This window comes from Lutjanus erythropterus, chromosome 7 (genome assembly GCF_056507025.1).
Source record: "Lutjanus erythropterus isolate fLutEry1 chromosome 7, fLutEry1.hap2, whole genome shotgun sequence".
NCBI classification, from domain to species: Eukaryota; Metazoa; Chordata; class Actinopteri; order Lutjaniformes; family Lutjanidae; genus Lutjanus; species Lutjanus erythropterus.
Window position 1 is genome coordinate 12,483,824 of NC_139323.1, and position 24,873 is coordinate 12,508,696.

General features: G+C 40.7%; 3 protein-coding genes across 4 annotated transcripts; 1 reads left to right on the top strand and 2 right to left on the bottom strand.

The window, feature by feature from the left end:
• Window positions 1-1,979: 1,979 nt before the first annotated feature.
• paics (phosphoribosylaminoimidazole carboxylase, phosphoribosylaminoimidazole succinocarboxamide synthetase) lies at window positions 1,980-13,775 on the bottom strand. Of its 2 annotated transcripts, none has more exons than XM_084722757.1 (15): window positions 13,364-13,775; window positions 12,651-13,133; window positions 11,876-11,935; window positions 11,176-11,796; window positions 9,949-10,026; window positions 9,489-9,646; window positions 6,821-6,863; window positions 6,522-6,719; window positions 4,414-4,592; window positions 4,119-4,298; window positions 3,918-4,031; window positions 3,742-3,825; window positions 2,624-2,804; window positions 2,361-2,519; window positions 1,980-2,275 (listed from the first exon to the last, which is right to left on the bottom strand). In XM_084722757.1, the coding sequence occupies exons 1-15, from the start codon at window positions 13,758-13,760 to the stop codon at window positions 2,109-2,111; spliced, it is 3,102 nt and encodes a 1,033-aa protein (XP_084578883.1). In that variant the 5' UTR covers window positions 13,761-13,775; the 3' UTR covers window positions 1,980-2,108. The 2 variants fall into 2 exon arrangements, with proteins under 2 accessions (XP_084578883.1, XP_084578882.1); XM_084722756.1 differs by having other exon boundaries at window positions 13,358-13,775.
• On the top strand, window positions 7,527-19,235 carry ppat (phosphoribosyl pyrophosphate amidotransferase). The gene is made up of 11 exons (XM_084722755.1): window positions 7,527-7,688; window positions 14,229-14,295; window positions 14,550-14,756; window positions 15,011-15,123; window positions 15,936-16,081; window positions 16,349-16,421; window positions 17,031-17,182; window positions 17,292-17,419; window positions 17,513-17,734; window positions 18,245-18,365; window positions 18,455-19,235. The coding sequence occupies exons 1-11, from the start codon at window positions 7,561-7,563 to the stop codon at window positions 18,625-18,627; spliced, it is 1,530 nt and encodes a 509-aa protein (XP_084578881.1). The 5' UTR covers window positions 7,527-7,560; the 3' UTR covers window positions 18,628-19,235.
• hjurp (Holliday junction recognition protein) lies at window positions 19,076-24,420 on the bottom strand. Its single transcript, XM_084722758.1, has 9 exons — window positions 24,253-24,420; window positions 24,054-24,117; window positions 22,651-22,706; window positions 22,497-22,530; window positions 22,384-22,409; window positions 22,218-22,302; window positions 20,620-22,098; window positions 19,785-19,827; window positions 19,076-19,669 (listed from the first exon to the last, which is right to left on the bottom strand). Exons 1-9 carry the CDS (start codon window positions 24,328-24,330, stop codon window positions 19,657-19,659), a joined length of 1,878 nt encoding a protein of 625 aa, XP_084578884.1. The 5' UTR covers window positions 24,331-24,420; the 3' UTR covers window positions 19,076-19,656.
• Between the last annotated feature and the right edge of the window lie 453 nt (window positions 24,421-24,873).

Genomic DNA, 24,873 nt, shown 5'->3' on the forward strand with positions numbered 1-24,873 from the left:
GGTATAACTCTTCATGTTGAGTTCAAAGGGTTCCAAGTGGACCCTGTATAAAAGGTTCTACCAGGAAGCAAAAAGAGTTCTCTTGTGGGGATAAGCTGAAGAACGCTTTATGGTTCCAGTCAGCACCTTTATTTCTAAGAGTGTAAACACAGAAGAAGATAATAATCTCGTTGTAGAACACATGTAAATAAATGATCGTAGTGATACATAACTGCCACCCTCACAGCTTTGGGAGATAAATAAATAAATGGCATTTTTTGAGTCTTGACACAGTCACTGCATGTTTGCCTTGTTATTAAATGAGTTGTCACATTGTGCTTACACCTGTTCAAGCCCAGGGTAAAGTCATGACCACACACATTCAGAGCTCATTAGTGGGTTAGACTTTGCTGATGATTCACGTTGTGTTCATTTATTCGCGGCTCTCGTGGTATCCATGGGGACAGCAAGCAGCAAAGTAGTGAAATGCCAGCAAGGAGAGAGGGGAATTAAAGAGATAAAAACTGGACTTACAGAGCTCGGCATGGCAATAAGAGAAGGAGCAGATTATTGTATATAGGGTGATTGTTGCCATGTTACTGTTGTCAAGGAGACCTGGAATCACTGAGACGTACACATTATGTCCAGCTCTGTGACTATACCTCTACTCTTTATGCTGCATATAGATGTGGAGATGGGAAGGCCGATTGCTGTGCGGTAAATTGCATTTTTTAAATTCAACTCCAAATTAAAATGCAGAGGATTCTGTCAGATATCAGCCTCTCTGCACTCATCTGTATCACTCTCTACCCTCAGCACTTCCATCCTCCCACTTCCACCCACACGTGAACAAAGATTTAACACATCATAGGTCTTTATACCCATCATTTGTTATCAAAGGGAGAGCTGTGCTACAATAGAAGTAAAAAATAAAATGGTGGCATGATATTCTGACTCATTCGCTTGGCTGCAAACTACTGGAACGGATTGAAAGGTTGAGATTTTGGATCGCCAACATGGGACACAGGGTCCCTCTTGTGGCTGAGCTGAGACACCGCAGCCAAGCAGAGGAAATGAATATACAAGGGAAATATGTATGCAGCTCTCCATCCTAGTTCATAAGTTTCTGCCACTTCTGCATGGCACTCAATCCACTCAGAGGAAGTGCACCTGTCTCACACGTGGTGCGGGAAACATCGAGTCTGATTCATTCTTAAGTCCTAATAGAAATAGCAGACACAATTTTCATGCAAACTAGCTGCAGCCAGATGGTATTATAAGGGCTTTCACATCTCTGAAAGGAGCTCTGATTGTCATTTGAATTTCTAAAAGTGTTGGTAAAGTGCACATTAAGAGTGTGCATGTAAAAATGCAAATGTAAGAGGACAACATGAATGACGTTCCAGCTATAAAAACGGGTCGCAACAACTCTGTATGCAGCACACATAGGATATGCACCTGAGCCGCCAGTAATGTCTGCATCAGTTCATTCACATTAGCATGAGTACAGTTCTGCTGGAAAATTACTAAAAAATGTTTTTGGATGAATTTGTCTGAATCAAAAAACATGTAAGCATTTAAAAAGCAGTAATTTGTTGTGCAATCGACTGACCTCATGATGGCACTAAGGCTCTGGCCAAAATATACAACGCTTATTGTCCAGCAAAACATCAGCTTCCCTGCTTACATGTATTTGTTTACAGGCCAGTCTTGCCCAGTCCCGTATCATGGCGATGTTCATGTATCGCAATGGACCAAAGCAGTCAACGCAGCGTCTACATATTTGTCCATGGACACAGATACTTTGACTTGTCACAGCAGGAAAGCACGGGTCAAACATATCGTGCTGTCCCCATAACCAGCATACAACAACTTAGGGCCATGCAGCTTGAAAAACACAATAGCTCACATAAATGGAAAGCAACCATATTTAATGTTACAAATGACATTTTCCTGCTGCAAAGAAAGTCTAGAATTGGAATAAACAACCAGAGAAAATTTTAATTAAGAAGTTTTAATTATTTTCTTTTTTAATGGAATGATTTATGCGTGAGAAAGTATGTGGTTAGTGGGTTTTCAGGGTAAACAAAGAGTTGGCATTCTCGGCTCAAAAGAAGTCTTGAGCCACTTCAGAGGCTGCAGGCCTGGAGCTTCTTGTCAGCCAGCTTGAGAGACACCCAGGTGTTGAGCATGGACGCTCTCAGTTTGCACCACACCAGGTGATTGGTCAGCCCGAAGATTTGAGCGGCAAACTGAGCGGCGGCCTCAGGGGAGAGGATCGTGGAGCAGCCGAGACCTGCAGGGAAGAAAGGCAGGCTCAGTTACTGTGATGATTAAACTCATGTAATGACAGGAGGGAATACAGGAGGTGCTACACTTACCACTTGGCATACGGAGGGACGACCAGACATCTTGTGCACCCCAGTCTGGAGTGAGAGGCGGACAGTTGATAACGGGATACGCCGTGTTTCCAGACATGACCGGCCCGAGGCCGTTACTTCGGCCAGCTACAGCCACAAACACAGTGGGTACGCCGTCACCTGAAGGAAAGCATATACATGTTATCACGTGATACATACAAAATCCACACTTCTTTAAAGAGACGAACAAAAAAAATAAGGTTATATTAAAAATGAATGCACACCTTCATATTCTGCTTTGATGCGGAGTGTCTCATCTGGACCTTTGTGTGCTGAAGTGACTCTCAGGGTGCAGGGGATCCCGTAGGAGGAGCAGGCCTTCCTGATTTTTTCACAGTGAGCCATGTCTGAGGTGGAGCCCATCAAAACCACCACTCTGCCGCTGGCCTCGGACTCCAGCAGCAGCTAGAGACACAACATGCAACTTTAATTGAGCAATGGGAATGTAAAAAGTACACAATACAATAAACAAAGAAAAAGGATGACTTGAAAAAATGTCTTTTATGAAAAGGTAAAGTCAGTAAGATTTTTCTGAGCTGTTCATAAATGCATAAGAACATCAAATATGAATGTTTTGGTTTTGTCACAAGCACAGCAAAACAATCTAAAAAAAAAAATAAAGAAATGCAGGCAGATCATAGGGTTCTTTTAAAAAATCTGATAAATCTGATGTGCACAGCATATTGGTTCATGCAAAATTAGTTTTTGCTTTTAATTTAAAGTGCTTCTGCTTTCCTTCTTTAATCGAATAGAAATAGCCATGACCTCAGAATGTGCAAAAAAAAAACTGGCATGAACTGTCTTTGGCAATGAATGTTTGGATTATGCATGTACAAGTGCAAAACAAAACCTATGGAGCAGTCAGCAGTTGTTCACAATAAGTATACAAAATAAATTAACTTAAATGAAAACTTTTACAGTGTTTGTCATGGTAGGTATCATCACAGTCTGGTAGGGCATTTAGACTTTTTTGGCAATATGACAATATTCAATTTAATTGAGAAAAATGTATTATTTCATTGTTAGTAGAACAAATATTGAATATAAAAGACAACTTATTACATAAAAAGAAACTAAACATTTTTTAATGAGAGCCAGACATATGTTTATTTATATTATTTTATTTATAATTATTAAATAACTTGTTATTAGTTTTGAGCTTAAAGTCCTGATGAAATGGGCTTCTGAGTGTATCCACCTTCTATATTGTGACATATTTCCAAGAGAAACAGGATTGGCAGGTGTGACATAATGTTGGAGTAAAGGAAAGGAAAGCCTGAAGCCTGACCTGGCAAAAAGAAGAAAAAAGAAAAAGTAGATTGGGAAAATAGTTTGAGTGTACCTTGACCCTTTCAGAGACCCACTCAAAGTTCCTCTTCACCATCTGCATTGCCTCAGGTGTGATCTCTTTAAGGTCTCGGTACACCTAGAAAAAAGGAAAACAAATCATTTCAACTTGAATATTAATCCATAAAAAGCATCAAAATAATTTAGCAAGACCAAAGAGAGGTTCCTGACCTGCTTATCTTTCTGCTGGCTTCGATCTCCAGCTGGCCACAGCCTCCAGGAGTCGTTGTCGATCACATCAGCAAGGACGATTTCTTGGGTCTTCACATTCACGCCAAACTCGATCTAGACCCGAGGAAGATTCATTAGATGAATCAGTGGTCATGTTAGGACACTGGTTTGACCAGCAGAGGACAGCACCGTGCTTCATACCTTCATATCCACCAGCGTGCAGTTCTGAGTGGCCCAGGCCTTCTCCAGAATCTCAAAGATGGCCACGGTGCTGCGGTTCATGATGTCCACCTCGCACTGACCGATGTTGAGCCCAGCCAGAGTGAACTTGGCCTCCAGCAGCTGCTCCTCCGACCACTGCGGGTCATTGTTGGCGTCATCCTACATCAGAAAGCAGCCGATTATATAAAGACTGATTTGACATCTGGCCTCTGTGAATCAAGTTACAACACTTTATTAAAGACTGAAAACATATTGGAGGCGGTCGAGGTCTCACTTTAAAGAACATCTCCATCTTCAGGGGGGTGAAGCGGTAGCCTTCCTTGACTCCTGGATTCCTCTTAAGGAACGAACCAGTCGCCACTCTCCGACAGACCCACTCAATGGGAATCATCTCGCAATGGGCCGCGATGAACGCTGTGTCCGAGTGCTGCTTCACAAAGGCTGTCTTAACGCCTGGAACAAAAACAGCAGAGATATTAAAAACAACAACATCTGAAACTTCATCTTCCTGTGTTCATTTGGATTACAGATAGAGGTTGCGACACCATAACTATTAAGATTTTTATAGCCCTAAAATAAAGCACAAGTGAGGGGGATGTGGTCTGTCACGTTTTGGTTAATTACAAGCATGAAAGTCACAAGACAGCCATCACCACAGCTCGGCTGAAGCACACCACACTCATGAGTGGCATGTGGGTTATAGTTACCCAATTACTTTTAAATTAAAGCAAGATGGAGAGTCATTTTGGAAATCTGGGCTTTTTTTTGAACCCAGTGACACACATGCATGTACTGTGACCCTACACATGTCAACATGACTGCATGGCTCAGTTCACTTGAAGTAAAAGATTTAAAAAAATGAGCTGCTGTAAGCAATTCTGGAGAGACAGAGCATTGATTGTTGAGTCTTTGGTCATCAAATACTGATGTTTTGGGAATGAGACTCAATAATCCACTATCTTACTGACTGTGATTGGCCAAAGTCTCCCGTCACGGGCTTGATTATCTGAAACCTGAACACTGAACCTAGATGAGGATCAGAAGTCTAGTTTTCTCTCAGATTATGCTGAAATATATTATGGAATTTTTGCCCAATGCTAAAAATATACCATCTATCCAAAGTAAAATATGACAAATCAAACTTTTAAGTTGTTACTGAATTTGTCACGAGGGCCAAAAAAGAAAAAAAAAAAACAAAAAAAAAAACTTTGCAATTTTAAGTCCCATTTCACATCCATACTGGTATTAAAAAAAACAGTATGAAAGATATGAAGGAAAAGGAGTCCATGTTGGTTTTGTTTTTAATTTTTACAGTTTTTCCCCAAAAAACACATTATAAAATGAGACTGAAGTTTATACAACTTTATAAAAGTAGCAAACTTTTAAGACCTGTCACAACATACTTTGGACATTTTCAGGCCTAAAATTCTGATTACTGAATTTTGGACTTTAAAGACCTGCAGAGACCCTGGTGGAACTGAAACTAGTCAACTGACATAATATTGATTACCAACCATCTCTACAACCAATCAAAGCCATTATAAAATAACTTTTTAAAAATTTAATTTTGCTTCCAGCTTCAAAAATGTGTTTTCTCATCATCTTTGACAGTATTATTTAACTGTTTGACAGACAAAACAAGGCATTTGTCAAGAATTACAAATGGTATTTTTTTTCAATTGATTAATCAATTAGATGTCAACTATTAGCAGAACTATTTTTAGAATTTATTAATTGTTTTAAGTCATTTTAGTAAGAAATGTCTGATTTCAGCTCCTCAAATAAAAATATTTTCTCTTTTCTTTCGTCTTCTATGACAGTAAAATGAATTATTTGATCCATAAAATAGTGAAAAATGTTAAAATATGAAAAAAATAACACAAGCACAAGGTGATGTATTTAAATGTCTCCTGATGTCCAGAAACCAAACAACTAATCACTTAATTTAGAAGATGATTGACAGATCAATTGATAATGAAAATAACTGAAGCTGAGGACTACAGCTGCAGGATGTTTTAAACATGCTAAAATTGGTGGGGCTGTGTTTCCCAACAGCTAACAGAGAAGGTCAAAGGTTCTCTCTCTCTGGATACAGTCACCTCACTGACCTCTTATCTCACTCAGTATATGTCAGTGGGTCAAACTGGGAGCCCACAGGAAGATCCAGTGGGATTCATTCATTATGAATGTGAGGGAGTGCTTATAAAATAAAAATAAAAAAAAAAAACACTTTGACTCTAATAATTATACCCCTCACAACAGCAAAGAACATTTCTCAACCTGTGGGAAACTGCCTCGGGGTGAGAGTGACACACATTACCTGGGTGGCAGAGCGTCTTTTTGAATGACTCAACTATTTTAATAACTTCAGTGAGTCCTCACCAGATTCCTGGAGGAGCTTGAACACGCAGCTCGTGGTTTTGTTGGCAATGGCAGCCTTGCCCTCCATCTGGTCCTTCCTCGCTGCATTCCCAGCGGTGATCTGGTCTTTGGACTGGACCAGAACCAGTCCGGGCTGGTCTACCAGCTCAAAAATCTGCTTTGTCTTTCCTTCATTCAGCTTCTGGCCGATTTTCAACTCTTAAAAAAAAAAACAAAGAAGCACACACACATGCACCCAATTAAACGCTAGACATTTAATTTAAATGCAATCAAAATGTGCACTCAGTGTCGTACAGTACCTGGTGTGGAGGCCATGCTGGTGCTCTGTAACAAGCTGCAGTCCTGGAAGACAAAACACAAAATGAACCAAAGTGCAACTCGACTCTGAAAAGTTGCAAGATGAAGAGGAAGCAGGAGGTGTGCGAGCCGCAGAAGAGGGAAGTGGAGTCTGTCTTACGTCCTCTCATAACCAATCACATCCCACCGCTCGCTCGGACAACCAATCACAGCAGCGCATTCCTCACCACGTGAGGGGAAGATGCACCAACACTAAATATTTGCTAGACGCAGAACTTTTTTTGGAGTTTATCCATCAAACTGCCCCCATTTTCTCTTTGACAAGACTGATTTATCATCGAGAAGAAACAAATGGCCTCTTGACCGAATCGATTAATCTGATTCAGATTAACTGTTGTCCTCTTCATCGCAAAATACCACGTGCGATTGATTATCCGCTGTGGTTCATTTCTGTGATAAGTTATGTCGACCCGTTTCTCACGTTAAAGCTGTTCTCTGTTTTTCCTTGTTGCAAAGTTGCCTTTGCTTGATTACTCGGCCACTAAAACAATGTCAGCTGAGCTGACGTTGTTTTAACAAGCAACGTTGTGTCTATAGTCAACGCTGCGGCACGTGTTCGGTCACTAGAGCGCGTTTGGACACGCACGCGCTGATTGCTCTGGCAACCCTGCACGAGACCGTCCGCCTGGTTAACGGAGGAGGACTGACCGGCAAAGGAGCACCGTAACCGGGCAGCGGAGTGATGGAGTTTGAGGAGTCGGGTATCGGAGAGGAGTGCGGGGTGTTCGGGTGCGTGGCAGCCGGAGAGTGGCCCACACAGCTGGAGGTGGCCCAGATATTAACTCTGGGTCTGGTGGCGCTGCAGCACAGGTGAGTAACAAAGAGGTGTGTGTGGACAGTAATTAAAATAACAGATAAAAATAACCGGTTAGGTTAGAGGCCATTCATGAGGATACATTAGAGGAGTGTTCAGGACCAACGGTGAAACGAAAACCTACTTTTTAAGTCCAAAAGTGCGGCCAATATAGTGAAACTATGTCTGAGTCAAGACGAAGAAAAAACACTGGTTGAAATGTTTTAACTTGACAAGTTATAATTGCAAGCAATGGTCTGCCACAAGAATTTGTTTGCGCGACTGTTTAATTAAAGGGGATAAAATATGTGTTGTTAAACACATGCCTCAAGGCAACAATGTTTTTTCTATGCTGAGAATAAAATGTGACTTAAATTAGGCTACTTCTATCAAATTAAGTATAATAAATGTCACCATAAACTCAATGTTGAGTATCAGATTAACTCTCAAACATGAAAATATGTAGAGATGGATATAGCAGCTATTTTCATTAGTGATTAACCTGACTATTATGTTCTTAAACTATCAGTTAATCATTATCCATAAAATATCAAAAAAAAAAAAAAAAAAATTGCAGGGGCGTTTCTAGAGGAGGGGTCTGTGAAGGCACTGGGTATCCTTGAAATCTTATTTCCTGCCCCAGGTTAGTCCATCCAGAAAGTTGCCATGTTGTGATTGCAATAATTAACACAAAGCCAACCAGTCTTTGTGAATTTTGCACAAACTTTCAATTCTGAACAATCACTGCAGCAAAGTTTGACATTGTTATTAACATTTATCAATGCTCTCTGCACATTTCTATTTCATAATTTTGTGTATGCTGTTGTGACAGAGTTTGAGCTCCAAAGAATTTTTGCTTTGTTGTGGAATTAACCCAATACACACTTTTTAATCTACAAATAAGACATATTCTATTAGAAGTTTTGTAATACTGATCCTTTTTGGTAGGGTTACATGGAACACTCATTGCTGTTTTATGTTCCCTGCTTTTGATTTTCAATTTTAAAAAAGCTGCATTATATTGCATTTGTGCCTAAAAACATTGTAACATGCATCATATTTTTTAGAAAAGCTGCCATCAAACCAGGAATTTTAGGCTGCAACAATCCCCAAAACAGCAAAATCCTGGTGACCAAGTGCCATCCCATTATACTAAAGTATATTTGTCTATTGGCCTTTCTGTTTAGCCTACTTTAAATTTTTACAAGGTTAATTTATTGTATGGATCATTTTACAACATAGAGGCATGTAACAAAATGTTAATTGTTGTTCCCTTCACACACAACTATATTTAAATACAGCTAATGTATAAATAAACAGTAAATCTTATCCTTTTTTGTGGTTGAATGGTGAGGATGATTAAGAGTCTCACAGCCCGAGGAAAGAGCTAGAATGGAGGTACAATCTCTTTTTGAGGGCTTTAACAATAAAAAAAAAAGTCCTAAATACTTTTTATAATTTCACACATCTCAATATGTTATATTCAGATTGCTTGTTTAATTAAACCCAAAGATATTAGTTTATTATCAGAAAAGCATCAAATTGTCACATTTGGCATTTTTCCTTAAAATTGCTGAAATTGTTACTGTTATCAAAATAATTATAATAGTCCTTGCAGCTGTAAAAGGCGACACACAGACTCTCTTAAAAGGCAGAAGTAAGATGAATGATTTGTGAGTTTACTGCATTTTTTCCAGCATAGCAGGATCATATCTATTCTGGATTCTTGCAGCCTGTTTAGGAATAATTTCTTAAGTTTATCTTGGTCACGTAATATTTTGTACTATTTGTTGACACATGGGATCAGTAGATATTACCTCTCTCTCTGGAGATGGATCACGGGAGGCCATTGAACAGACTGAATTTATCTTTATTATCGGCATGGGATCCTGCTCTTCTTTACACCGGGCCTTCACCTTATCAGCAAAGTCTGAATAAGTTCCCAATTTTTTTGCTTGTGTCTGGAGTGTGGGGTCTGGAAAAGGGAACAAAGGCGGGTTTAATTTCAAATCAGATCATAATTACCTAAATGCTGTTGTTATTTGTAAAAAGTAATGCTAATACAAGATCTACATGGATAAGCAAAGTTTTTCTTTTTCTTACATTGGATTTCATCCTGAGACGTGCCTTTTGTTAGCAGTTACAATCATACCCTTATACTTAATTTCATTATCATGCTCCGTGGCAAATCACGGGACTGAGTCAAAAATTACAAAGTGTTCAGTCAAATCATGTGACATTTTACAAAGTGATTACAGAGGTAGACACATGTCAAACCTTGATCTACAGCTTTCCTCTTCATTCCTCTGTTTGCTGAATAGGTGTCCTCTTTATTGGCCCTAGTTTCAGAAGAGCCTGCAAACAACATAAAACAGTTACAAGACACCAGGCCAGTCTTCAAAAGCCAAAAATTGTTTCCACGTGCTATTTAAATAAAGTTGAACAGACAGACTTGTGACTTCTTCCAATAAAACAGCATTTTTCTTTAGAGCTGCTTCACAGAAAAGGAATAACTTGCAGATGGTGTGATATTATCCAGTTTGATTTGGGAGTTATGGATTGATTCTATTCCAGTTTTTTTTTTAAGTGACGATAAAAAACTGAGACTAATATCACTTCACTTCTGTAGTTTCACACCAGTACTTCACTGAATGGAAATATATGTAAAAAAAAAAAAAAATCAGTATTTTCACCAATAATTTTCTTGAATTAAGTTTTAAAGGGCCAGTTTGACAAATTACAAACCATGAAAAACATATTTTCTCACTTACCTCTAGAGGTCCAGATTTGTTTGTCCAGATTTTAAGATAAACATCTATGAGATTTCCACTATCCTCACAGTACAACTGGGTTGAATGGGATTCTGTCAGCAGTGCTTTCATCACTGAAAAAAATAAACTTTAAAATTTCTCCTTTCACAAACTTTATCCTTAGAATAAGCCAGATTGGAACCACTTTCTATGGAAAAAATTGCCTTTATAAAAGCTGTGCAAAGCGAGGTCTGTGACAAGTTTGGGTGAACTGACCCTGGACAAATTTCACTTCTTGGTTTAAGTTTCGAGAGATCATAAGTGGGGACAGAGACAGACAGATTGAATGATATTATCAGTCCGATATTGGTCTGTATCAGCATTCACCTATCTGTTGTCAGATATTTTTTCTAAGGAACAGTATACATTTTATGTCAATTTAATCATTTTCTTAATTGAAGTTGTTCTGTCTGTGTTTATTTTCTTCAGTATTAAAAATACCAGTGAATGACCACAAAGGTCCAGTAGTAGGTTGGGCTCTAGATTTAAGTGGTGTAACATTTGCATTGTGTACATGTGATATCAGCTGATGACATCACTTTAAGACGTAAAGTCAAAACAAAGCTTAAATGTTTTTGCTTGTTGTGTTCTGCTTATGTAGGGTTCATTGAGGGATTTTTTGGTAATTCATAATAAAAAAAAAAAGCTTCATGTGAATTTTTTTGACATGAATAAATAATGATATTGGGCTCACTCATTAATCTTTGCTGTTGATCCAGACAAAGTTCCTGGACTGTGTGCAGCCTTGGTTCTTCATTGTTTGGTGCAACATCAAGGCTTATAGACGAGACGGAACCAGAAGTAGAAGATCTTTCCTCCATCCCTCCCGCTATTGTGGTTGCTGTGTTCATCTTTGTCAAATAGACATCGACATGATCGTTCTCCTCACAGTCCTCCAACATCGTGAGTCTCTCTGAATCTTGATTGTCTGCATCTCCTGTGTCATGTGGTGAGCCATTAGTTGCACGATTCATAATGGCGTCCACCTCGTCGTAGAACCTCATAACGCGTCTTGGGTCTGCGTCATCGCTCTTTCCTCTTTGGAGGGAGCGGTAAAGGTATTTGAGATTTTTGTACTTGGTGTGGCACTGCTTCCAGTCACGTTCAATGCCTTGCTGCATTAACCTGTTGGAGATCTGGATGAAGATGTCTCTCTTTCTAGTCGAACTTTCCAGCTGCCTGCACACGCGTTCATCGGACCAGACTTGAATCAGTGCTCGCACTTCTTGGTCGCTCCAGTTTCGGCCGGTGTCGGACACTGTGACCACGTGGAACTGGTCAGAGCTGGATGGGTCTGAGAGTGTTAGGTGGGCATCTGGAGTGAATAAAAGTAGTTTAAAGAAAGAAAGAGGCTAAATATACTGTAAACTGGGCTGGTCATTGATGTGGCTTACCTGTTCCTCTCCATTTTATTTCCATGTCTGCATCCATATCGTAGTCATCACTGTTGTCATCTGAAAGTAACAGAAAAACTGATCATTCTTTTAACTGAATACAAACTACTCCATGCACGTTTGGTTGACTAAGATCGTCAAAATCGATGCTTTTTCAATGCCACTTGTTCAAAACAATACAATATCAATTAATTACAGTATTGAATGTGCCAAAGCTATAAAAAGATCTAAAGCGTTTCAATGGCTGGAACTATAACTATATTTCCACCGTAGGGACCAGGATATAAATTGCATTCTATTTTACACCCCAAAAGTCCCATCTTGGGTGGTAATACTTTCTAAAAGTACAGGAACTCAGGGGAAAATTTGATTGGTCAAATACTCACAACATTTTATTCCAGCCGCCATTTAAAAAAAATCTGCTGCTACATCCATGTTGATGTACTTTGACATATATACAGGAGGAGCCTTCTAGTTCCTGGCATTAAAAGTTCCAGGCATTTGGGGTGGAAACGCAGCGCAAATGCTCAATCAAGACCTCAGGTCAGTCTGTTTTGTATGGCTTGAAATTTGGCTTGCAGCACAACCAGATAGCATTCAGTGATATCTGTTGCAGCACTGTGCGGAGGTTGTTAAAAAAGTTATCCTACTTTGAGTACCTTTTTTCATTCTTTTTGTCATGGTATTGTAAGAGATATTAATAATCATTTTTATACTAGTGTTTTATTGACGTTTAAAATTCTGGTATTGTGACAACTCTAGACTTAATACATACCATCATCAATTTCAATGACAACTTCACTTTCTGAGGCTGTTGTCTGAGCTGTTTGTTGCCTCCCTGCTCCCATGTCTCCATCATATAACTTCTTCTGCATCTCCATGGTCCCATTTTCCAGTCCACGGTCCAGCAGAATGGCTTCCACCTCATCAAAGAACTTCATGTACTTCCCGGGGCCTCCTGTGCCACTGCCTCCAGCAGCATGAGCACTTTTAGCAGTCTTGTAATCATACTTTAAGTTCTTGTATTTTGTTCGACATTGTTTCCAGTTGCGCACCACCCCAAAGTTTCTCTGCATCTGGCGGGCCATCTCTTGGAAGATGGATTTATTGCGCAGTGTGCACTTTAAGCGCTCTCGAATGCGGCGGTCAGCCCAGACACACAGCAGTGCTCGCACCTCATCATCTGTCCAGTGGCGGCCCCCCTCTTCAACCACGCTCGGAGTGTAAGGAAGAGTCCGATGGATTCGACTCCTGATACCTGCACACACATGCACACACAGTTACTTTTGGCTCAGGTTAGATGGAGCCTCTACCAACATGTTTTAATCTAATCTGCTGTTAGATTATGTTCAAAATCTGTAGAGCAGGCAAAAGTTTTCTACTTCAAAAACCACTTTGACTGACAAGCTTGTCAGCTGATTAAATACTAAAATGTGTTGAGCATTGTTGTGATATCAGCGCTACAGTTGGGGTTGAACCTACATTTACCTTCCTGCATTGGGATAGTGACTGAGGAAGAGTAGATTCCTCTTTGATTACCCATATCTTCCACCTCTTCCTCCCAGCCCTCCTCTGGCCTTCCATCCACTCCTGGGCTGTAGTTTCCTGAGGTGCCTGCTGCTGCGTCAGGCTTCCTGCTCTGAAGTCCCAGGCTCCTGCACTTGGCCTGACACTCCCACCAGCTGCGCACAACACTGAGCCTCCTCAGACGCTCTGAGATCAACTCAAATGTGGCTCTGCTCTCAGCTACGTGCTGAGCGCCCACCTCGTCCCACACTGTCATGAGAGCCAGCACCTCTGCCTCCCCCCACTGCCTCTCCACCGAGCCTTTCTCCTCCACCACCTCCATATCACCTCCTCTTTGTCTCTCTGCTCCTCTCTCCATGTTTGAGCTGACCTGGAAACGCTTTCTTTTCCCCAATCCGTCTGTCTCTGCTGCCCGGTTCCCTAGGCAACCAGGCGGTTAAGCCTGAAAGCAACGCCTCCATGCAGAAAAGCAGCCTCACCACTGGCTTAAGCTGTGTGCTGAGGGGGCGGGACCAACTGTAATCCGAGAAGCAGCTTGGTAAATAGACTGAAACTGCAGCAAGACGACTCTCCGTATATGGCAGCCCCACTGCCGAGAAGCAGACGTTCCTGTTTTCTTTCTTTCATTCCTCACTGCTGCTTCGTTTTGCCTCAATCAAACCAGTTTATTTTGCCTCCAGGCTCACATCAAGCTTTTATAATTGAACAAGTTCAATCTTGTTTAGTCTTGCAGAAAAGAGACTGAGACTGTTCATTATAAAACTCACTTCCCACTGATAAATTCATAATGTTACAGTTTATATGTGATTTTTTTGTGTCCACTCAGGGGTCAGGAAAGTGCCGGGATTGTCACATGCAATGGAGCCACTCCACCCACATACACAATCCACAAGGTAACACTGATAATCTTCCAGAAGTCCCTTTCATGATTAGACAGAAGAAGAGTTGAATAGTGTTCAGATACATGGAACATTTGAGCTGCTTTACATTAAAGGTACACTATGAATAAAAACTTTTCATCATTACAGTATGAGACAGATTATGGCCTGATTTCCCACTTTACAACATAATAGCTGCTTACTATTTACTTTATTATTTGTGCAGACTGTGTCACTGAAAAGCATGATTCCTCTTGCCATTTGTTTAGGGAATGGGATTAGTGAGCTCTGCATTCCCACCCGAGGCTCTGCTGAAACTGCGCTATGGTAACCTTGGTATCTGTCACACACGCTATTCAACCACTGGGATCTCAGAGCTGCAGAACTGCCAGCCCTTTGTGGTGGATACACTGCATGGCAAGATTGCTGTGGCACACAATGGAGAGCTGGTTAATGCTCATGCTCTGAGGAAAAAGGTGAGGATGACCCCATGATTTGCTCTGGTGCATATCAACAGCAGTTATTAGGTACTCTGTTGGATCTTGTCACCAAAAATAAACATGACTAAATAACAAAACAGGCCTCTGTATAAATTTATAATTTTTAATCAGCTGGTGTTCATCTTGTGTGTAATAACTGTCTTTAAGACATAAATAAACATACACAAAGTAATAAATACTGGCCCGCATGTATATATACTGAGTCATTTATTGTAAAATGTGCCATGTAGGTCATGCGTCACGGTGTCGGCCTCTCCACCAGCTCAGACAGCGAGCTCATCACCCAACTGCTGGCACTGACCCCTCCCATGGAGGAGCTGGACGCACCAGACTGGGTTGCCAGGTCAGTGTTATGAGTTGACGCTGCGTAAATATTAAAGGGGTAGTTTGGATTATTTAACGTGGGGTTGTGTGAAGTACAGTCGATGGCAGTCGGCATGCCCCCAGTTTAGAGAGGCAGAGAGGAGTACCAGTATTGAGGCGAGGCAATGAACTGTTGTGGACAGGATCAGCACCAAAACATATTTTAGCCTCTAAAAAAGAGCCACCAAAAAATCTAGCAGGTTAAGTGTACACTGTATTTTCACCACTTTGCTGTCAGACAGCCTTTTCTGACAGGAAACCTCTATCATATAAGCCAAATATCGCCAACCAAACTCCATAGGCGAAATCAGTAATTTTACTTTGCAGAACACTGTAGTTGGTGGTCTACCGCTGCCTTGATCTGTTAGGTTGTTTGTCTTATTGTGTGAATTTGGTGAATCCAAACCATTCTTTTAAAACGCCAAAATCACACAATACCACAAAGAAATTAATGGTCGGCTTGGAGAGAGCAATATAAGGCTTCTATTACAGTGAGTTTCACTAAAGCGTGTTGGATGGTAAAATAAAGCGGTCAAAATATTCTAAATATAGTGTATACGTAAACTGATCAGACATGTATAGTGGCTAAAATACATTTTGTTGCTGACCCTGTCCACAGCAGTACATCACTTAGCTGCCGTGCTTGTGCTCCTCTCTGCTTCTCCAAACTGCAGGCATCCACTGTAGCTAATACTGACTATAGATAAGTACCTCATTACCCCTTTAATATTCTTTTCTATACACAATTTAAATACTAATTTCAGTTAGTTTGTTTTGTTCTTTCTGTTGTAGAATTAAAAATCTGATGACTGAGACCCCCACATCATACTCACTGTTGGTGATGTTCAAAGATGTTATCTATGCAGTGCGTGACCCTTACGGAAACCGTCCGCTCTGCATTGGACGGCTTGTTCCCATCTCTAAACTGCACAGTTCAGGTATTCTTAACATGTTTATCCTTAAGACCCAAATGTCTTGTACTGATAATAAAGAGGCCCCAACAGAGGTTATCATTGCTCAAGGTTTTAGTCACAGGCCGACAATTGATTTCATCAGAGGTCAGATGTGTAAGCTGGTTGATGATTAATTTCATTATTTGCCCAAAACAAACTGAAGATACCCTGAGCACAGCAGTGTGGGTGCCATCTGGTGCTTTTTTTTTTTTTTTTTTTTGGCTCATTGTCATTCTTTGTCCCTTTATTCAGGCACTGGGGAGGAAGACACTGAGGGGTGGGTTGTGTCCTCAGAGTCCTGTAGTTTCCAGTCCATCGGCGCCAAGTGAGTTTTTGCCACAAATTTAATATCCATGCTTGCCAACAATGAGACCTCAAAAGCAGGGAAGATTTCAATCCAATTTCTCAAGTTACGAGACTTTGTTTCCTGCAGTGACTTTTAAAGAATGGACAACAAAATAAGTACAGTGCAGCAGCATTTCTATATTGAATAATTTTAAGCTTAAACTAATACTTGTCTTTCATTCATGTGGTTTTTGCCCCTGCCCGTTAAAAAAACATGACACAGCAAATAAAAAAAAAAAAAAGCATGCTCCTTTCCTTTAAAACTTCCCTTCAGAAATGGGATTTCTTCTTAGGCAGTCTGGTTTGGTATAGCTGTATTGTTGTCTGGGTGGAAACTGGACTTTTCGAGTTGTATAGGGCTTATACATGTCAGTCAGAAATAGGTTGTGTTAATAAAAAGGGGAAAAAAGATGTGAAAAGTTGTCAGAAACACAGGAGGATCATGACCCCGGAAGGAAATGAGAGGGGAATGAAAAACAGGAGTCTCCTGGGAGAATTGGGAGGGTTGGCAAGAATGGTCAGATCTTCTATATCATAATGGAAGTGCTGTGGGTAATGACCATTTTCATGTCCTCCTTGTGGTTCACAGGTATTACAGAGAGGTCTTACCGGGAGAGATAGTCCAGATATCCAGGCACGGAGTCAAGTCTCTGAGTGTTGTCCCTCGGCCTGAGGGAGACCTCCCTGCCTTCTGCATATTTGAATATGTTTACTTTGCCAGACCAGACTCTATTTTTGAAGGTTTGATTATGGATATATCCTTTATACCATTCTGTTCTGTGTGACATACTTAACCTTTTCTAAGTGAAAATGTGTTGCATGTTTAATTATGTTTACCACTGTACTGCAGGGCAAATGGTCTATACTGTGAGGCAGCGCTGTGGTCGGCAGTTAGCCATCGAGGCTCCAACAGACGCAGACGTGGTCAGCACTGTGCCAGAGTCTGCAACTCCTGCCGCGCTGGGCTACGCTCAGCAGGTCTGTCTACAAGCCATCTGAATTAACTCTGATGAAATGCTGTGATACACTCACCTTCTGATGGACCTCTTTCTTCCTCATGTCCTCTCACAGTCTGGTCTGCCATATATTGAGGTTCTGTGTAAGAACCGTTATGTTGGGCGAACATTTATTCAACCAAATACCCGCTTGAGGCAGCTGGGAGTTGCAAAGAAGTTTGGGGCTTTGACAGACAACTTTGCTGGAAAACGTGTGGTGCTAATTGATGACTCTATTGTCAGAGGCAACACCATCTCCCCCATTATAAAACTGCTGAAGGAAGCTGGTGCAACTGAGGTTTGTTGACCAAGGATCTTATATAATCTTTAGTGACATGATATGGTTGGTGATTCATAACCTGGGGATTGGAACAAAGGGTTGCAAAATAATTTGAGGTTAACAGACAGAAAACATTCATGCTACACAAAATTACTTTTATTTTTTTGACATTTTTGTAATCTTGCTATCTTAATATTTCTACCTCCTTGTGTCTCCTGAAAAAGATTCAACATAAACCAGGGCTGCCTGCAGTGTTTTATATTAAGTTGCAATAAAAAGCAACTCTGCTAATGTCAGAAGAAATTATTACTTGTATGAAATATGAGGCTCATTACACATCAGTGAAAACAAGAACTCCCACTACATTACACAACAAAGGTAACATATTTAATGAGTGAGCCAGATGTTTAGACTGAATCTGTCTGAGTCAGCTCAGCAGGCGATTCATTGACTGATTACTACATGTAGTGTAGATCAGCTGATAGAAACTCTCAAAATTACAATTACTGGCCTGTATTTTCTCAACAGGTCCACATCAGGGTTGCCTCTCCACCAATCAAGTTCCCTTGCTACATGGGCATCAATATTCCAACCAAGGAGGAGCTCATCGCCAACAAGCCAGAGTTTCAGGACATTGCTGGATACATTGGCAAGTGTTATTAAGTGCATTAGAGCTTTACTGCCTTAAATGTCATAGTCAGTTGGTGCCTCTCCAGTAACATTTGATGTGTCCTGTAGGTGCCGACAGTGTTCAGTATCTGACTGTGGAGGGTCTGGTGTCGGCTGTGCAGGAGGGAATCGCCTCCTTCCAGAATGACAAGATGATCACCTCCAATCACAAATCCAGCAAGAGAGTGGGCCACTGCACCGCCTGCCTGACTGGGAAATATCCAGTGGAGCTGGAGTGGTAACTGGGGCACCAACACCATGACCAACCACAGTTACAACTATAGCAATGTGGAAGCTCCCACACCTGATACATGTAGACTGGAAATGAGGTGGTCATTCATCTCAATACTGGTATCTTGAGCACTAAGAGACGTATTAAACACACAACCACATCATGACATTATTCTGCTGAGATCCTTTCACTGTAAATCAAAATGTTGCTTTTGATGACCTCCAGTGGTTGTAGTATCACCCTGCTGCAGTGATGTAGAAGTCTGTTTACTAAGGTGTTTTTTTTTTTTTTAAACAGGTATTCATCTCACCACACCACACTGATGCTTTTGTTTGTACTTCAAGGTTTTCATGTAAATGTTTTTTTTTTTCAGAAAAGTCTTAAAACTAGTTTGACATTCCAAACCTTAACACCAGCAGGAGCATTAGAATTTGCCATGTCAGAAAAGTGCACAAGGCTAGTGACCAAAAAATTAAATTGTCTTTATTTTCTTTGTCAATGTACTTTTTTCTACCTTTACCTAAAATTAACCACTATTTTCTTTTGTTTTTGAGTCTGAATATTTTGTTTTCTTAACTTTGAAAGTTACATGAATAAATTTGCAAAGTTAAATAAAAAGAGTGCAATGAGATTTTTTTTTTTCCAGAACCTTAATTTTCACATTGACAGAATTTTATTTTAGTAATGAACAGATATTAGAAATAAACATGAAGCTGTATATTAACTTAGGAAATAATACAACATTATACAGCACAAAATAAAACACTTGAAGAACATGCAAACAGGTTAACCAAACAGGAACAGTTGGTTGTCGTTTGAAACCAACAACCAATTTAGAACTTCAAAATGGCCAAAACGGTTTTAGTAACATTATACAACTTCCTGAACTCAAACTGTACCAGCTGAGAGAAACGTCTCCTGCTATTTATCTGGTACTTGACAACAATACTAAGGAAAACCTCACACTGCTGACACTTGTTACATGACAGTTTTCACAGTGATACTTGTACTTCAGTGGGCAGGCCGGTGTTGTCCCCGTTCACCACCATTTTCTGCATGTTAGAGAAGAAGAGGGTGATTACAAGAACACAGGAATGCTGGGAGGCCAGAAAGTAAAACCATACAGAGGATTATTATTATTATTATTATTGTTATTATTATCATCACCTTGGGGAGTATCCATTGGCCATTTTGCTCTCAAATGAACCTCCTGTTGAATGAAGAATAGTAATGACTCAAAGAATCTGAAAAAAAGGATTGAACACTTCATCTAAAGTAGTAGTAGTTCAGATTATTTGAAGTGGGGTTGTATGAGGTATTTTACCATCAGCAGCAGGAGTACTGGGGTGGGAAGATAATATATGGCTGTGGACAGTTTCAGCAGCAAAACAAGCACACGCTATATTTTCACCACTTTACGTTGTCATCAGACAGCCTGTTCTGACAGGAAACCACTTTTATATAAGCCAAATATCACTACTGCCAAAGCTACCAAACTCCTTTGGAAAAAGGAGTTTTGCCTTACAGAACAGGAGATGCAGGTCTACTGCTGCTGTTAGTTAGTTTGTGTTATTGTGTGACTGCAGTGTATCTGAACTAACCCTTTAAAACACAGAAGTCATACAATAACAAAATCATAGGCAAGAGTAGACCAGCAACTCCTGTATTCTACAAGGTATTGGAGGTTTCCCATTAAAATAGGCTGTGAGACAGCAAGGTAAAAGGGTGAAAATATTCCCAATTAAGCGTAAACTTAAACTGATAATGATTTGTTTTAGATGGACTTTTTTTAAGGTGGCTAAAAACATTTTGCTGCTGACTCTGTCCATAGCAGTGCATTGCTTAGCATCTGAGACACCTGCAGGTAATATGCCAATGAAGGATGAGTACCCCATACAACCCCACCTCAAGTAATCTGAACAAGCTCTTTAAATTGTTAAACAGCTGACAGGAAATAAAAAGCTACTTCTAGATCATAAAACGTTTAATAGAGGAGACTTACCCAGGCCAGAAAAGCCAGCTGCAGATGCACTGTGACCTTGACTCATCCAGGTTTCCTGATCAGCGTCTGCTGAGTACTGCTTGGTGCTGAACCTCTGAAACATGCTGTGTTTACTCGGGCTGTAGGAGAGGCCATCATGAGGCTGCTCATATTCAGATGCAGAGAGACAGCGCCTTAACATCTCCTTGCCATGACGTTTGGACCCTGGCGAGGATGCAAAGTACTCGTCCCTGGAGCGTTTGGACTGGTGGTGGCTGTCCCAGCTTAACTCCCTGTGGCGTTTCCTCAAGAGGGAGCGGTGAGGCGACAAGGCAAGGGCAGCAAGACGTGAGGAGGAGTGGCCTCTGCTGGCCTCGGAGCTTGTTGCACAGATTCGGCACGGGGGCCCATTGAAGAGAGGTGATTTATTCTGGCAGACAAACTTGTGGTAGAGCTTTCTGAAGTCCTCATCAAGCTTCTTTGGCGAGGCGTCGAAGGAAAGGTGCCAAGGGAGCCTGTGACGACCTTCCGCTGTTGTGGTTGACTGGGTTGAAGGCAGCTGTGGCTTGAAGGTATGATGTGAGTCTTGAGGGTGAAGCATCCTTGATGGCTTTTGTGGAGGGGAGGAGAGGGAAGTGGACAAGGACCTGCGCCTCACAGGCTCTCTAGAAAAGCCTTCTACAGAATGACCTGTGGGGCTTCTGGAAAAGGCCTGAGGTGATCTACTGAGGCCAGTCAACATCCTCACTTTTAAAGGACTCTGCCTGACCGGGGAGCCATAGATGTCTGGTCTCTCTTTAACAGAGGTGCTTTGTGATATATACATGGAACACCCATCAGTCTGCGCTGAGTTTGTAAACAGAGAATGCCTTCTGGACCCGAGAGACAGGTCCAACGATGCTTTTGAAGTGGGATAGGACAGTCGTGAAGGACTGATGGCGTAAGCTGACGACTGATCTTCCAGCTGGGACATATTGAAGGTCCTGTTCAGCGAGCTCTTTTTTGGTTTGGAGGTCTCAGAGGAATCGGAGAGGTCCATGACGAGGATAGGCTGGTGCTGCTCTCTTCTCACCCTCCCAGGAGACAGCTGCTGTGCTCGCCAATCCTGAGAACTGGTCAGCATCTGCAAGGGAGACCGAGGGGTAGCCACAGACCCCATAAACTGCATCTTCACAGGGCTGTTTGAACTCTCTTCGAGCAGCGTCCTGCCAGTCAGCTCTCTTGGGTTGCCGTGTCGCCGCGTGACAATGAATGTGTTGTTGATGCTTCTGTTTGGCTGCTGTCGCCATCTGCGGTACCTCCTCAGCACAGAGTCAGCTGCCTCAGAGACGTGCTGCCGATGCCAGGCCCTCTCTATTCGACTGATCATGCTTGGGTAGACCTCCACCCAAGAGCTGCCGTTACTTCTCAGAGACCTCTCCAGTTCCTCATCTTGGTCCTCGGGCTGACTCTCATCCAACGAGCTCACGGTCAGCTCAGCCATGTCACTTCTAGCCATTCCTGAAGGGTGCAAAAGGAAGAAAAGAAATGTTCCCTAAAATTAGACAACAGTAACTTGCCATGTACATTTCCTGCAATGTTGTGTTTAAATATTTGTCATATTGCTTTCTTGTCCTTACCATCATCCTCCATAAACAATTGGGCAGACGAAACATTAGACGCACATGTCTCATCAGATTCACTATCTTGATGCGTCAAGTCCAGCTATTGAAAATACACCAAAATGAATTTAAGGTATACTAGATATTAAAAATAGATCTGTTGAAACAAATACAGTACACTTACCTGAGAGTCTCTTGTAATGTCCTGGGCTGTGTCAAAAGAAACATCAAAGTAAACAGATTAATGCACAGACAACTTTTAAGCATCTCTACTGATTTTAGGTTATGGATACTTACCACTCAATGTCTCATCCCTCAAATCTGTCAGGCTCTGAGGAGAAGACAAGTGTTCAATTGTAATAGCTATATATACACATTTCATATCTGAAATCAATGAGGACTGTATTTTGTGTCAAATGTAGCTGCAAAGTATGTTCATAACAACCCAAACCTTTGGTTCCAGCTTGTTCAGCTCCGTTTCTGACTGTCTCATGTAGCGTTCAAGTGCTTCATCATGCAAGCAGTCAAAAACAGAAAAGACACACAATGAGCTCAGGGCCACATAATAACTAACGAACTGCAGAGATGAAAACAAATCAGAGTGGTTAGTTCAAGGTAAAATTCACTGCTTTTCAAGTGGATGTCCAGTCAGTTTTGATGGTAAGTGTATCAGTCGATTGGAACCGTGCCAGCAGTGCCTACATATACCAGGATGCATTGTGTGCTAACACTCACGCATATGATCACCCACCTAATCTTTAATTTATTACTTTGTTGGGCTCATTAGTACATTCATGTGGGGTTGGAATAATGGGAAAAATGAATTCTCGACTGGGAACAAGAGTTTCTGAGTTGTCATTTATTGATGTCATATATGCAGAAATATGGTGGTCGAGAGTAAATATTTTGTTGTTAACTTTTTATGAAGTCACATAATGCATATCATTTTTGGTCACATGTAGTTTGTAATATAAGCTAGAATTAAATTGTAACTGTTAGTCCACACAGAGTGACCAGATTAATTAGAACTATACTAAGTCTTAGCTTTAACCCTACTGCTCTACACTAGTGCCCCCCTACTATTAATACCACCAATGCTGTTTCCATTTTACGACTTAAAAGCACATGAACACTAAGTCTGAATAATGACTTCCCATCTGGCAAACCAGGACCACCCAAGGAGCATGTGAATCCACTAAAAAAAAAGTTGGGTGATATAAATGCTCATCTAGAGCACCTCCTGGCTATCCAGAGGTGGAGACTAAAAATCCAACCTGAAACAGCCTGTAGTTATTCCTTAACACAGACTACATCACTGTGACATCACTGGATGCACTAAGAACAACAGATTTTGCGGCAGGAGGACTCAATTTTTTGGTCAATAAAACACACACTGAGGAATTAATCGATTCAACTGAGTACATTTACCATCAGCAGTGATTGGACAGCCACATAAAAACTGATAATTTTTCCCTGTAATTGCAGGTCATGCTAAAAAAAAGTAAAAAAAACAAAACAAAATATATTCTTTTTATATAAATTGCAAGGATAGGCATATATAACTTAAACTATTTATTAATTAATTATTTAATTTCAGCACTAAAATTAGACAGTATGAATGAATGAAAAGTATTTACTTCGAAGATGTAAAAACAGTACATTTTATGTTAAATATGCTCACACAATGTTTATTTCAACTATAACCCATTTATATTATTTCTGTACATCCACGTTATACGTGTATATGACTGTACTGTAACATTGTCTGATAGCTGATGGTATGTGGAAGTCTCTTGTACTAACCGTACACAGACAGACACAGACAATGTTATAAACGCTTTGTAGTTAACTTACTTCGGACATTTGTATTGTTGAGGTCCACCTCTATCCCACCATCTTGGTATTGACTTTTTGAGTACTGTTGAAAGTAAGTGCAGAAGTAAGCAGACAAATATTTATACAAATATTTATCTTATACGTTTGTTTAAGCTAATGTTAGCTACGTCACTTCATGCTAACTGTTACGTTACAACCTGATAGTCTATCAACACACCTTGTCTATGATTTTCTCCAGTGATCTTTTGTAGTTCAGGGTGTTGGCACGCAGCATACTTTTGAATTGCACGTCCATATTGCATATAAAGTCCGCTTTCTTGATGTTTCTTGATGTCAGACGGTAAAAAGAAAGCGGGTGGGCTAAGACAAAGGCGCTTTACGTTCAAATGCTTCCGTTACAAAGTGGAGACACATGATTGGACGGGGTATATGTGGTGCCTTCATGTTGCTAGGAAATTATACTTTCCAAAAAGCTCTCACGGGTATTTATTTTTATATTGAATATTTTGAAAGTCAAAACGTCTTTAATAATAAATACCAAGGTTTGATTATGTTTATGGCAGAGTTGACATGTGTGTCAATAATATAGTGGAGATAAAGTGTCCCATGTCAACATGATGATGTGCAACAACATTGGTCCTATAGAGTTTAATGGACAACTAAAGCATCAAACACGCAATGCCTTCCCGCCAACCTGTTTCGACAAATTACTAAACAAATTAATCCTAAAATGCCATGTTTTAGGTTAACTAATGTTGTTATGACTGATCATGATAAGCAAGATTTGCTGCTGCTGCTGGCGTAAACGAGTATCATAGAAGCAGTTGAAATAGCCATT

Coding starts and splice junctions, on each gene's coding strand:
- ppat (XM_084722755.1), top strand. CDS start 7,561: ATGGAGTTTGAGGAGTCGGGTATCGGAGAGGAGTGCGGGGTGTTCGGG. Junction 14,296..14,549: donor CCACATACACAATCCACAAG/GTAACACTGATA, acceptor CCATTTGTTTAG/GGAATGGGATTAGTGAGCTC. Junction 16,082..16,348: donor CTCTAAACTGCACAGTTCAG/GTATTCTTAACA, acceptor CCCTTTATTCAG/GCACTGGGGAGGAAGACACT.
- hjurp (XM_084722758.1), bottom strand. CDS start 24,330: ATGGACGTGCAATTCAAAAGTATGCTGCGTGCCAACACCCTGAACTAC. Junction 22,707..24,053: donor CAACAATACAAATGTCCGAA/GTAAGTTAACTA, acceptor TGCATGATGAAG/CACTTGAACGCTACATGAGA. Junction 22,410..22,496: donor GAGGGATGAGACATTGAGTG/GTAAGTATCCAT, acceptor CTTTTGACACAG/CCCAGGACATTACAAGAGAC.
- paics (XM_084722756.1), bottom strand. CDS start 13,760: ATGGAGAGAGGAGCAGAGAGACAAAGAGGAGGTGATATGGAGGTGGTG. Junction 11,936..12,650: donor TGTCATTGAAATTGATGATG/GTATGTATTAAG, acceptor TGTTACTTTCAG/ATGACAACAGTGATGACTAC. Junction 2,805..3,741: donor GGGTCTCTGAAAGGGTCAAG/GTACACTCAAAC, acceptor TTGTGTCTCTAG/CTGCTGCTGGAGTCCGAGGC.